Genomic DNA, 15,252 nt, shown 5'->3' with positions numbered 1-15,252 from the left:
TAAATTTTTAATTGGGCTTTTACTTACTTATTTTAAACTGCTATTGTAGGAGAAGATGAATTTTTAAAATAATTATTGTTTTCAAAGACACGCAATTTAAACATTAGACTTTTCAAAAGCTTTCGTGATTTTAGATCAACCTATAATAACAATGGTAGTTAACAACGCAAACGTTTTGACTTGATGATTTGTTAAATAATAATAAAGGGGTTTTTAAACTTAGGAACGAATTCAATATGACCTGCCAGATTCAGCCATAACGTCGAGGTCGGGTTTGGGGTGTTACATTTAGTGGTTTCAGAGCCAGGTTGCAAAACTCGACTGTGGAATTGGTTTTGAAAATATCTGGAATTTTTGGAAAACTATTCTTGAAGTGTTTTGGAAGGTTTACAAGTGAGGCACACCGAGTCTCCTGCGCCGAATCCATAAGTTTTCTTTATACTGTAGACTACTTAAACTGAAACACACTGAGAGACTACTATAGATAGTAGGACTATACTGAAACTCTTTAGGGAGAGTAAACCAAAACTGTAGGGAGACCTTGATTTGCGAAAATAAAAATTTGATTACTCTTTTCATCAGACATCTGTTAATAATTACTGGAATTACAAGCTAATGCATAAAACTTCGTAAACAGATAATACGTTATTTGATATGAGCACTAGAGGTATTCGCGGAAGGGGTACACGAGGCCCCGATAGAGGTTGAGAAAGTGCTAGGGCTGGGTCTTTGGCATCAGGCCACATTGCTAATGTTAAGACTAGGGAGGCACCAGCTTCACCGGTGACTGAGACAGGATCATACGATTAAGCGGCTAGGGATGATGCACTATCCCAAGCTATGCTCTGCATTTTGGAAAGGGTCGTAGGGACTAGCACTGGTGGTGTGTGCTGTGGGTCGATTTCAGAATGACTCCTGTCGAACAGATCGAATATCTTCAGGGGTATTTCTAGAGTAGCCCCTAATGTGGCTGAATACTGGTTTGAAGCCGCAAAGAGAATAACGGATGACCTCGACTGCAGTTTTGAGCAAAATCTAAAAGGTGCAATATCTTTACTGCGAGACGAGGCCTATCACTGGTGGCTTACTTTGAGAGAGGGTACCTAGGCTGACCAATTAACATGGGATTTCTTTAAGGCGGCATTCTAAGGAAAGTATGTGGTTGCAAGTTATGTGGACACCCAAAGAAGGGAATTTCAGAGCTTGACCTAGGGGAATAAAACTGTGACAGAATATAAGGCAGAGTTCCGGCGACTGAGTCGCTATGCTCATGGGATTGTGGCGACTGAATATCCTCTCTGCAGAGGGAGCGAGATTTTGCTGCCTTAGTAGAAAGGGCGAAAATCACCGAGGACGTGAAGCGCTCTGAGCTCCAGAGCCGTGAGAAGGATAGGGGCAGATATAAGAGGGATTTAGAGCCTTCGAGTTCTTCTGGAAGGCCTCAAAAGAAGCCAGGTTTGATGGGCCAGTCTGAGCTAGGGTTCTTGTTGCAAGACCACAGTCTTGTACTGATTGTAGGAGACGTCACCTGGGTGAGTGCTGGAAAAAGGTTGGAGCCTGTTTCAGATGTGGGTCTATGGAGCATCAAGTTAAGAATTGTCCTTAGAGGCCTGTTCAGATGCAAGCTACAGGTCAGGGTTATGTTCAGCCAGCGAAAGGTGGTCTGTAGCCATCGAGAGGTCGTGGGCAGGCCAAAGGTGAAAATGGTGTGGGATGAGGTCGTAGAGCGCCAGACAGAGGTGCTGGTAACATTAAGGCAAGGCAACCAACACCGGTCTATGCTACTCGTCGCCGAGAGGATGGTGACACTCCAGATGTTATAATCGGTACGTTCCTAATTATAGTGTACCTTACACTGCTCTGATTGATATAGGGTCTACGTATTCATACATTGCATGCACTGTGTCTGGCACAGTGGGTATCATGTGTGAGAGTAATGGTAATGAGGTGACTGTGTTAAGTTCACTCGGACAGTCAGTAAGGGTAGACAAGTTGTTCAAAGATGTGCCCCTAGAGGTTCAAGGAGTTACATTTCCAATGGATTTGATGGAGCTACCGTTTGGTGAATTCGACCTAATCTTGGGGATGGATTGGCTGGTAAAACACCGTGCAAGTTTGGATTGTACTGCTAAGCGTATGGTGCGAAAGACTATTGAGGATGAGGAGGTGGCTGTGATTAGAGAGAGAAGGGACTTTTTATCTAATGTGATCTCTGCATTAAAGGCCGAAAAACTGGTTTGCAAGGGTTTTGTGGCGCTTCTAGCCTATATTGGTGTATTTGATTCTGGGGGTCCTTCTGTTGGAGATATCAAAATAGTTAAGGATTTTTCTGATCTATTTCCTGATGAGATATCTGGGTTGCCTCCGAGCCGCGAAGTTGAATTTGGTATTGAGCTCCTGTCTGGAGCAGCTCCAGTGTCCATCACTCCTTATAGGATGGCACCAAAGGAGTTGGTGGAGTGAAAAGCTCAAATCCAATAATTGTTAGATCGAGGATTCATTCGACCTAGCGTGTCTCTATGAGGAGCACCAGTGTTGTTCGTATAGAAGAAGGATGGGTCCATGCGCATATGCATCGACTATCGGTAATTGAATAAAATGACTATCAAGAATAAGTATCCTTTGCCAAGGATAGATGATTTATTTGATCAGTTGCGAAGAGATTTAGTTTTCTCTAAAATAGATCTTCGTTCCGGGTACCATCAGCTGGGAGTTAAGAAGGCTGACGTGTATAAGACTGGGTTTAGGACTCGTTATGGTCATTATGAGTTCCTAGTAATGTCGTTTGGGCTGACAAATGCACTAGCTGCCTTCATGGACCTGATGAACCTAGTATTTCAGCCCTACCTGGATCGGTTCGTGGTGGTATTTATAGACGATATCTTGGTGTATTCGAGAACTGAGGATGAACATGATGCACATCTCCTAATTGTTCTGCAGATTTTAAGGGAGAAAGAACTGTACGCTAAGTTTAGCAAGTGTGAGTTATGGCTGCAAAAAGTGACATTTTTGGGTCACGTGGTATCTCTCGATGGGATTAGGGTAGATCCTCGAAAAATTGAAGCCGTACTGGATTGGAAACCACCTAAGACTGTATCTGAGATTCAAAGCTTTCTAGGTTTGGCAGGATATTACAAACGCTTTGTGGAGGGGTTTTCCTTGATTGCTGCACCTCTGACTAAGTTGTTGCTTAAAGGGGTACCGTTTAACTGGACTGATAAGCAGCAAGAAAGTTTTTAGAAATTGAAGAAAGTTCTAACCGAGGCCCCCATCTTGATATAGCCAGAGTGTGGGGAGGAATTCACTGTCTACAGTGATGCATCATACATTGGTTGGGTTGTGTGCTGATGTAGGAGGATAATATGGTTGCTTATGCGTCTCGTCAGCTTATGCCTCACGAGGTGAATTACCCTATTCATGACTTGGAGTTAGCCGCGGTGGTATTCACACTAAAAATTTAGAGGCACTATTTATTTGGTGAGAAGTGTACTATTTACATAGAACACAAGAGCCTTAAGTACCTCCTCACTCAAAAGGAGCTGAATCTTAGGCAGCAAAGATGGATAGAGCTACTTAAGGATTATGATTTCTCAATTGAGTACCACCCTAGTAAGGCTAACGTGGTAGCTGAGACACTGAGGCGTAGGGCTGTATCTGATTTGAGAGCAATGTTTGCTCGTCTCAGCTTATTTGATGATGGTAGCTTGTTGGCTGAGCTGCAAGTTAGACCGACGTGGACTGAACAGATTAAGGGTAAAAAGTTGTTGGATAAGTCACTGGTTCCTCATTTCCAACAGGTTGAGCATGGGGAAACTTCAGATTTTGAGCTCAATAGTGAAGGAGTACTGTGTTGCCGTGAGAGAGTCTGTCTACCGAGGGATTCTCATCTGAGTCAGTCTATACTACAAGACGCGCATAGTAGTCCATATGCTATGCATCCTGGCGAAAACAAGTTATACCGAGATCTTCATGAGCTATACTGGTGGCCCGATTTGAAACGCGATGTTACTGATTTTGTGAGTAAGTGCTTGACGTGCCAGCAAGTTAAGGCTGAGCATCAGCTACCTACAGGGTTATTGAAGCCAATTAAGATTCCACTTTGGAAGTGGGAGAGGGTAACCATGGATTTTGTGAGTGGGCTGTCCTTAACTCCTACTAAGAAGGATCCGTTATGGGTTATTGTAGACCGATTGACTAAATTTTCTTATTTTATACCAGTCCGTACTGATTACTCGTTGCAGAAGCTGGCAGAGTTGTACCATCATATCCAACAGAGAGCCTTCATTCACATCTCAGTTCTGGAAGAAATTACATGAGGCTTTGGGTAATAGGTTGGACTTCAATACTGCGTTCCATCCTCAGACAGATGGTCAATCAGAGTGGGTAATTTAGATACTAGAAGACATGTTAAGAAGTTGTGTAATGGATTTCTGAGGCAGTTGGGAAGATTATTTGCCACTAGCAGAGTTCGCGTATAATAATAGCTACCAGTCCAATATTCAAATGGCACCGTATGGGGCATTATATGGCTGTAGGTGTTGTACTCCTACCTGTTGGACTGAGTTGGGCGAGCGGCGAGTTCTGGGGTTAGAGTTGGTTTCTTATACCGAAGAGAAGGTAAAACTAATTCGAGACCGATTGAAGGAAGCATCTGATAGGTAGAAGGCTTACGCGGATCTTAAATACCGAAAGATTGAGTATTCTGTGGGGGACTTCGTATTTCTCAAGGTCTCACCATGGAAAAAGTTACTGAGGTTTGGGAGGAAGGGTAAGCTTAGCCCTAAGTTCATTGGGCATTACCGTATACTGAAGTGTGTGGGATCGGTCGCCTATCAACTTGAGTTGCCTCTAGAATTAGACTGGATTCACGATGTGTTCCACGTCTCCATGCTGAGATGTTATCGCTCTAATCCCACACATATAGTACCAGTCAAGGAGATCAAGGTTAGGCCAGATCTGACCTTCGAGGAGGACCCAGTGCAGATATTGGATCGTGGGGTTAAAGTAGTGAAAAAGAAATCTATTCCACTAGTTAAAGTGCTTTGGCGTAATCATAGTTCAAAAGAAGCCATATGGGAACCTGAGGAGGCAATGCGTCGGCAATACCCTCATCTTTTCTAACCAAGTAAATTTCGAGGCTGAAATTTTGTTAAGGGGGTAGAGTTGTAACGCCCCAAAAATTTAAGTTTTTAATTTTTTTGCATGATATGACACAAATTGCTTGTTTTCTTTAATGGTCAAGTGATTTGGGTGTGTATGGGAGTGTTTGAGAAGCCTGGGATCAAGTTTTGGCTTCTGTAGAATTTTTAGTTTTGCTCTTAAATGAATTCAGACACTAGCATATAGGCCTTATTAATAATAGTGATTGTTTTATGACACACAAAGAGCCTATTGGTCTAGTGGTAGGTGGCGTGTGAAGTATTCTTGAGGTCTGAGGTTTGAGTCCTATGCTGCACTATGGGGTGTTTATTTTTATCACCTGTGCTGTGAGGTGGGGGAGTTTGACTGAAATGCTATGGAATTTGAAATGGGGGAGTGAGTCATGGAGAGAATAGTGGGATTGTGATGTGGTGGAGTGATTTTAGGAGAAAATCGTCGAAGTTGGGGTGATGAGTAGTGTTTGTGTCGAATTTGGTCACTAGGCACTACGATAACCAGTTTTGGGGGTTTTTGGTTGTTTTCTCTCTGTCTGTTTCGGTTTCAGTCGGCTTTCTTTTACCTTTTTGCTTTTGGTGCCGAATTTTTGCTAAAACTTCGAGTACCTCTCGGGTTTGTTCGTTTTCTTTTTCTACTCTTCCCTTTAATTCCCTTTTTTTGGGGCCGAATAGCTCTTTGGTTCTCTCCTCTATCGAATCCTCTTTTCTCTTCCCCTTTTCTCTTTCTTGTTTCTTTTCTCTCCTATACTTTCCAAAACCTTGACCGAATAGTGTTGAGTAGTTTCGTGTTGCATCTCTCTTTTGATTTGCTCTTCTTCCTTTACCCCTTTTTGGTCAACTGTTTGTCAAATATTGTTTTTCTCTCCCTCTTCATCTCTTCAATTTTCTTTCGGCTTAACAAATATTCTCTGATGGTTCAAATTCCTCTAGGGGTGTAGTACCCCTGTTTGTCAAATATTCTCGGATAGCTTCGATCACGTGTGTAGTACTATGTGCAGTCTACTATGTGTATCGGATAGTGATGGTCACATGTGTAGTACTATGTGCAGGCTACTATGTCAATCGATATCATTAATTATAAGGAGGTTTCTATGTGCTGATCCCACCGGATATCATTGATTACAAAGGGTGGTTGTTGTGTGCTGAATCCATCGTGTATCTATTATTATTTCGACGTGTTCATCGAGAAATTGACTATGTGAAAATACATGAGATCATGCAATGATTAAGTGTAATTGAATAATGAATATATGTGTGGAATTGAATTGAATATTGACTTGAAAATGGCAAAGTGAATTTTGAATTGAATAGCGATTGAAAGTGAAAAAGTGAAATTATGAAAAAGTAGAATTAGCAACAAAACAGTTTTGGACAACAACAATCATGTGACTTTTAAAAATAACCAAAAAATGGTGGAAATAGAATTAGAGAGTGAATAAGATATGAAATGAAAGCTTAGTGAGCCTATTTTTACATAAAGGAAACAGAGCAAGAAAAGAGTTATATATTTTGAGATATTTGAATTTTAGTGAGACAAGGACGGATTGATTTCGGAATCCCCCATTTTGATTTTCGAAAATCATTGAAAATTGTACAAAAAGAATTATGAGTTATAATTTATATTCTTAGAATCCTTAATGAGGAATCTTCAATAGAAATGAATGATAACACCATTTGAATTCTGTACAATGAGATAATTCTTTTTTTGTGAAGAGTGGTCAGAACTGTCAGACTGCGTAACAGGGTAAATTTTAAAGAGTAAACTATACTATTTGGCTAAACCAAAAATTTTGACAATTTTATAGTAAGCAGATACGTGAGTCTAGTTTTAGGGAAAATTATTGATTATTAATTTGGAGTTCTGTAGCTCAAGATAAAAATAATTTAAATATACTAACTCGGATAGACGACTTTGAATATACATAAGGGTGAATAAAGAAACTATAGAAAATGTTATTTTTAAGAGTGTTAAGTACACTAAGGATGAGGAATGGAGAGGAGGAGGGGAAAATTAAATATATATATGAATGATTTATGTATAATTGGTTATATGATCGATTATAATCGATAAACGTGGAAATAGAAATGATGCTTACATTTGTATATTATTGATCATGGTTTAAGCTCATATTGGAAAATAAAGTTTCATAGTATGTATGTATGGTATATTTGGTATATGATTTGGTATAAAGTAAGGCCATGAATGGTATATGGATTAAATGCACTAGCTTGCGACTATGGTTGAGTGTAATGTTTATATCTTGTGAGATATGCATAGGAAACGAGAGTGGAAAGGAAATGAAATACTAAGTTCATGCTTGAAGTGTAAAATGACGCAAAAAGGGGACGTTAAGTTAAACGATAAATATGTAATAGTATTGAACTTAATGAAATTGAACTGTACGTGAATTAAATGGAAATTGCAAATGATTTGATTTAAATTAAATGAATTATTGTCGTATTGAAATGTATATTGGGTTAAGAAATTGAATTGAATAGTGAACATGAGAATCATGAATTAAATGAAATAGAAATGAAGTACTGAATTGCATGAGTATGTATTGGGTCTCAGAAGCCCTATTTGTTACAAATATAGTATTTTGAAGTTATAACGTGAAGATTTATAAAAGCATGTTAAAAATTTGAAGAGTTTAAATTTGAATGAAATTTTATAACTCGGTTTAACATGTTTATAAGTGTATGTGTTCTGGTAATGCCTCGTGCCCTATTTCGGTGTCAAATACGGGTAAGGGGTGTTACATTTAGTGGTATCAGAGCTACGGTTTAGTCGGTTCTCGGAACGAACGTAGCATATGTTAGTCCTGCTATACATCCCATGTTATGACTCGTGATGGTGTGATATCTCTGGGCTCTAACGAAATTGTTTTGTTAAGACAGAGATGATTTTCAACCAAGCTATTTTCGATAATGTTGAAAATGATATTGAGATAAATCAAATATGCTCACGTTATGTTGGAATTTGGAAAGGTAAGAATAGAAATTCGTGGTATGTATGTTTTCATGTATGAAAAGAGATGATCATAAGTTGAAAAAAAAACGAAATGAAAGTTTATGTTGTGATAAGCTCATCCAAGTATGTTGGTGATCATATGATGCTATGTGCTCAACATATTTGATTAAGTGAATATGGTATGCGAATTTACTTAAATAGATAAAATGTGTGTTTATGTACATTTGCTTGAATAAGTGAAATCGGTACGTTCATATGATAGAATCTTATGTTTAATTGTTAAATTAGAGGTAATATGATGTTTTGTTTTATGTCTTTATTATTGAATCATGAATATCATAATAGTATGGAAACTGAATTAGAAGATTAAATTGAGTAGAATGCAGGAATGAGTACTTTCGTTCAGTGATATATGATGAATTGATGAAAAAGACCATGGCAACATGTGATATGTGATTTCCGTATAAGACCATATCCAGGATATGACATCGGTGTGATATATGCTACTATGTAAGACCATAGCTGGGTTATGGCATCAATATGTAAATATGTGCAAGACCATAGTTATACTATGGCATAGAGAAAATGAAGTACTCAATTCGGTAAGACGTTCTCTAATTAAATAAATGTCGGTAAGTAAAATGGAAGCTAAGTATTGGAATTTAATTAGATATTAATATTGAGCTCGAGTAAGTAAATTCATTGTGTAAAATTGTGGGTGACAGAAAATATTCATAATAAATAGATGTGTTAATTTGCTTGGAATGAACTTAGTGGTTATGATGATATTACATTGATGATGAATGCAAAGTCATATATATATGTATCTATGAGAGTAAGTTAGAGGCTTTATGACCTCACCATCACCCTTTATCAATATTGTTTTATGACAAAATTATCTTGATGAAACAAATATGTTTTTCAACCGAGTTAATTCGATAGTATAGAAGTAAACACTTAAATGTTTGAGTGAAAATGTATTGATTATGAGTTGAAACTCGTAAAGGTATGGATCAAAGAGTATAACATTTTGTTATTGATAAATGTTATAATTATATGAGCACATGAGTTATGATATTTGAATTATGATGCTATATAGAAATTTCGATTGTGAATTAGTGATTTGAGTTGGCATATGAATTATGTGTTAAAAACAAAAGTGATTAAAAGCAAATGTTTATTAAATGCTTTGAGAATGTGAAATTAGCAATGAATTGGCTATTTATGATGGTATGTGTTATGCACATTTATGTGTAAGATAAATTTAAGGCTTTATTACACTCACCCCCCGTATTAGTAAAATGTTACAATGAAATTTATATGATTTGGGTTGAATAAGCTTACGAATGTAATGTTATAGAAGTTTGTGTACGGAAGATTAATAATGTGGTCGGAAAAGTGAATGAATTAGCAAATGAAGACAATATAAAAAAAAGAGAGATATTGGATAGTTCAGAAAACTACTCAGATTATGCAAAGTTACTGTAACAAAAGAAGTTAAATTCGATTAAATGATCTATTTAGGTATGTTATTTAAAGAAAGAATTAACCAGAATCTTTTCTGGATTGATTTTTGTTAGTGAGGAGATAATGTAAATTCTGATGACAGAATTAGACAATTGAATAATGTTTGTATTGTATTAATAGCATAGTACAATAGCTATAATTGGGTAGTTACTATGATTCCTTTTAGACATTTTGTGTGTACAATTATCCTCAGAAGTATATGTGACTGTTTAGTCTCAAAAAGAATTCTTATCGTATGACAACAGTAGCTAAACATATTAATAGATGAAAGTATTATTGGTCTGTTTGGGTTATGTTTGACATTGACAAGTCTGTTTCTGGTAATTATTCCCTTGTGTGAATACGAAAATTGACAGTAAAGTCCGAGTGAGGCTAATATTTTGTTTCTACTGGTTATTGTTCTGTTGAATATACGTGAAGTTATATTGCCTCTGTTACTTTAGATTCCAGTATTTATGAGTGACATTGATCTTTCTAGACATTTTCTGGGATATCATCGGAATTGATATCATTCTATATGGGTTGTAATTTTTTTTAATATTTTGTGTAGCTTCAAATGTTGATATATCACTATCCTAATTTTCTTATGAATCTATGTGATTATCTGTAAGAGATATGACAGTAAAAAATCATTCGTGAATTTGAAATGTACTGTGTGGAAGCAAATCATTAATCTACTATCTAGTAAGATTTTCGAGGACGAAAATCCCTAAAGGGGGAGAGTTGTAACAGCTCGAATTTGTGGCTAGTCAGAACAGTGGTTTCGGGGCCACAAATTTGATAAGGAAAAATTTATTTTTATTATATTTTTATGGTCTATGATTTCACAAAATAATTTTGTAAAAATTTCATTCGAAAATTTCGACGTTTGGGCACTGAATTTAGCCAAAAAAAACTAAATTGTAAAAAGTGCAAAAGTTAAGTTCTACATGTTAGAAGTGTCCAATTGTTATGAAATTTTAAATTGGAGGTCCTTAAATGGTAATTAGACCATTGGTTAAATTGTGGACAAAAATGGACATGAGATAAGTGAAATAGGAAATTTTTAAGTTAGCGGCATTTTGGTAATTTGGTAATTAAAAAGTATTAAAGAGACAAAATAGGCCAAAAATCATCATCTTCAACCTCATGGCCGAAATTAGCAAGGGTTAAGTCATTGTTAGGGTTTTCAAGCTTCCAAGCTCGATTGTAAGTCCGTTCTAACCCCGTTTTTAATGTTCTTTATGTTTTTGGAGTCCCGGTAACTTGATTTAGCTTATTCTAGAAATAATTTAACCTATGGTTTATATTTGGAAAAATACCCATAAGTGAAATTTGTTTCTTGTGATTTTTTATGGTAGAATATGAAGCTAGAAATTATGTTAAACAACTTTTACTAAGCGATTTTAAGTGAAAATGAGTAAAGCGACAAATTCGATAAAAATACCTAATGTTCATAAGTAAGTGTTAGAGTGTGAATTTGATGTTCCTATAGAAGGGAAAAATGTTCATCATGTCATAAAACATAAGAATAAGAGATGAAGTTTAATTTCCGAGCTTTGGGGCAAAAGTGTAAATATGCAAAAGTTTAAGGGCAAAATCGTAATTTTTCCAAAGTTACCGATTCTTAATTTGAATTTCTGTAGCTCAAGATAAAAATAATTTTGTGATACTGACTCGGATAGACAGCTTCGAATATACATAAGGGTGAATAAAGAAACTATAGAAAATGTTATTTCTAAGAGTGTTAAGTACACTAAGGATGTGGAATGGAGAGGAGAAGGAGGAAAATTAAATATATATATATATATATGAATGATTTATGTATAATTGGTTATATGATCGATTATAATCGATAAACGTGGAAATAGAGATGATGGTTACATTTGTATATTATTGATCATGGTTTAAGCTCATATTGGAAAATAAAGTTTCATAGTATGTATGTATGGTATATTTGGTATATGATTTGGTATAAAGTAAGGCCATGAATGGTATATGGATTAAATGCACTAGCTTGCGACTATGGTTGAGTGTAATGTTTATATCTTGTGTGATATGCATAGGAAACGGGAGTGGAAAGGAAATGAAATACTAAGTTCATGCTTGAAGTGTAAAATGACGCAAAAAGGGGACGTTAAGTTAAACGATAAATATGTAATAGTATTGAACTTAATGAAATTGAACTGTACGTGAATTAAATGGAAATTGCAAATGATTTGATTTGAATTAAATGAATTATTGTGGTATTGAAATGTATATTGGATTGAGAAATTGAATTGAATCGTGAACATGAGAATCATGAATTAAATGAAATGGAAATGAAGTATTGAATTGCATGAGTATGTATTGGGTCTCAAAAGCCCTATTTCTTACAAATATAGTATTTTGAAGTTATAACGTGAAGATTTATAAAAGCATGTTAAAAATTTGAAGAGTTTAAATTTGAATGAAATTTTATAACTCGGTTTAACATGTTTATAAGTGTATGTGTTCTGGTAATGCCTCGTACCCTATTCCGGTGTCGAATACGGGTAAGGGGTATTACAGTATGGAAATACGGTTTTTACCACACATGGGTCAGACCCTCTTCACTTCAACTCTGAAGGAAAAATTTGTGGATCTGATTTATCTAATAGCATTTTGTCCCCAACTTTGAATTGGTTCATTCTATTTACATGCACATAATGGAATTTTTTTTACTTCCTTTTGCTTCCTCGGTTTCTCTTCAACCTTCATTCGCCATTTATATAACTCATCGAGTTGGACCATTCGCTCTTTACTTGTCCCTCAAGTTCTATCACTTTGAATAAAATACGACTCCAACACATTTTAATGAGGGGTTTCCTGCAAAAAATGTTGAGCCACATGATTATTAACATTAATGGAATAATTAGTATCATCTCACTCACTAGGGACTCTCACAAAATCACGTGCTTGATGAGTAATCTTTTCATCACCTACACGAAGCACAAGTTCACCAGTACCCACATCAATACTAGTTCTAGTAGTGGCTAAAAAGGGTAGACCTCAATATCCTCATCCATGTCCAACAGAACAAAATCAACAAGGAATATAAATTTGTCGACTTTCACAAGTACATCCTCAATAATACCCCTAGGATATCTAATTGATCTATCCACTAATTGAATACTCATCCTAGCAGGCTTAGGTTCCCCAATACGAATTTGTTTGAACATTTTATAAGGCATGACATTTATACTAGCCCTCAAATCAGCCAAAGCTTTTTCAACGTCTAAACTATCAATGAGACAAGGAATAGTAAAACTCCTTGGATCTTTAAGTTTGTTGGGTAGTTTATTTTGGAGATTGGCTGAACAAACTACATTGAGCTCCACAGTCGACAAGTCATCTAATTTCTTTTTATTTGTTAATAGTTCCATTAAAATTTTACATACTTTGGCATCTGCGAAAGGGCATCAACAAAAGGTAAGTTAATATGCAGTCTTTTTTAAGTTCAAGAAATTTACCATATTGTTCATTTGTGCAGTCTCTCTTCAATGCTACCGGATATGGAATTCATGGTTTGTATTCTCTAATTACCAACCTAATCTCTTTCTTACCTTCCTCAACCTCATCACTTTTCACAACAGCTTCTAGCTTCGACTTCATTTTAGGATCGACTAACCCTTCCACGTGTCAAATAGTGATTACATGAATTTTCTCCTTTGGGTTAGTTTCAGTGTAGCTAGGGAAGCTCCCTTGTGGTCTTTCCGAAATAAGTTTGGCAAGCTGTCCAATTTGATTTTTGAGCCCTTGAATCGATGCTTGCTAATTTCTAGAGCTGTATAAGTATTTTGAAATCGAGTTTTTGACACTGAAATAAATTTCGCCAACATCTCCTCAAGGTTTGGCTTTCTCACTTACTGATAAGGTTACTGAAAACTCGGAGGCCGTTATGACCTTTGATTTCCTTAACCACCCCAGAGAAATTTTGATGATTCCTCCATCCTGTATTATAAGTATTGTTACAGGGCTTATTTTGAGGTATAGAATTATTACCCAAAAAATTGACTTGCTCATGATCCATGTTAGACTTGAAGGGTGAATATTCTGAATTAATCATCTCTCCCCCATTCGCATCACATTGCATCACCGGATTTACCTGCATAAAAAATTCAAACCATCAAAATTTTTATTCAGTGCTTCCACTTGGCTTGCCAACATAGTAACTGGATCTATATTAAAAAACTTGCTTCTTTCATCGATTTTATTCTCATGACTTGCCACTGATGGTTATTCAATGATATTTCTTTAATAAACTTTTGAGCGTCCTCGGGTGTTTTATTATTTAGTGTTCCACTAGTTGTTGCATCATTTAATTTCCTAGTTGAGGGATTCAAAATGTTGTAAAAGATTTGAACTTGTAACCACAAAGGTAACCCATGATGAGGGCACCTTCTCAAAAGATCCTTAAATCTCTCCTATGCATCATATAATGTCTCCAAATCAATTTGAGCAAAAGAAGAGGTATCATTCCTTAAGTTAGTTGTTTAGCTAGTGAGAATTACTTCAAAAGAAACTTCTCAATCATCTAATCCCAAGTCGTGATAGAGCCTCGTGGCAATAAATTCAACCACTATTTTGCCTTGTTCATCAATGAGAATGGGAACAACCGTAAGCGTGTGGCATCATCAATAATGACATTGATCTTGAAAGTGTCACAAATCTCTAGAAAGTTAGCCAAATGGGTATTCGGATCTTCATCTTGCAAACCATCAAACTGAACATACTGTTGTACCATCTAAATTTTGTTTGGCTTCAGCACTAAAGTGTTTGCATTAATGGTAGCTCTCACAATGCTTGATTCAACCCCAATTAGAGTGTGCTTAGCATAATCATCTTAGTCCGAGGGGTAGGACGTGCATGAGGTAGCTGATTATTTTGATTATCACCCATCACCACAGTAAAATCCTTTTCCTCTTGATCGTGTACTATATTCTGTTAACTTTATCTTGCTTCTCTAACCTCTCTACTATTTTCTCGAGCAGTTTTTCAATCTCACTGTTAAAAAGTAATGGATCTAATGGGTTCCCTCTAGTCATAAACCAAAAGAACCTGCTAAAAGCAAACAAACGAAAAAAGTTAGAATTTTAAAATTAAATAAAAATCTTAAAATAAAAAATAGCTAAATTAATAGAAATAAAGTTTTCCTAATATTTTAGTCCCCGACAATGGTGCCAAAAACATGACGCAGTTGTAAACCAACTAAAAATTCAAGAAAGGCAAGTGCACCTATCAATTAATAGTATAGCTGCGGTGAGCACAAATATCGTTCCCACAAAGACTAAAAATACTACTAATTACCGTCTTTCTACTATTTAACCAAAAAATTGGAGTGATTGATGAAAACTAAAATTAACTAAATTAATTAACTAAAGAACACAACAAATAACAAATCAGGAAAACAAACGTTTAGCAACCAAGAAACGAAACTATACCTAGGAAATAATCCACCTAGATTTCATCTATCATTATCGATATGAAATAAACAAAATTTTCACTTCGTATCTTCATTCGTAGAAATCCCTAAATTATGGTAATATCTCTTTCGAGAGTAAGAGCATCTGACTCTAGGTTGATTAATTGAATTTTTTT

General features: G+C 36.1%; 1 protein-coding gene and 1 non-coding gene across 2 annotated transcripts; both read left to right on the top strand.

Annotated features, from left to right (window-relative positions):
* Positions 1-4,503: 4,503 nt before the first annotated feature.
* On the top strand, positions 4,504-5,121 carry LOC105781487 (uncharacterized). The gene is made up of 2 exons (XM_012606026.1): positions 4,504-4,617; positions 4,729-5,121. Exons 1-2 carry the CDS (start codon positions 4,504-4,506, stop codon positions 5,119-5,121), a joined length of 507 nt encoding a protein of 168 aa, XP_012461480.1.
* Positions 5,122-14,034: 8,913 nt separating this feature from the next.
* On the top strand, positions 14,035-14,141 carry LOC128036479 (small nucleolar RNA R71). Its single transcript, XR_008193274.1, has one exon. It is a non-coding gene; the product is annotated as a small nucleolar RNA R71 (small nucleolar RNA).
* Positions 14,142-15,252: the final 1,111 nt, after the last annotated feature.

Source organism: Gossypium raimondii, chromosome 13 (genome assembly GCF_025698545.1).
Source record: "Gossypium raimondii isolate GPD5lz chromosome 13, ASM2569854v1, whole genome shotgun sequence".
NCBI lineage: Eukaryota > Viridiplantae > Streptophyta > Magnoliopsida > Malvales > Malvaceae > Gossypium > Gossypium raimondii.
The sequence above is the reverse complement of the archived record's forward strand: the minus strand, read 5'-3'. Positions and strand labels throughout refer to the sequence as shown.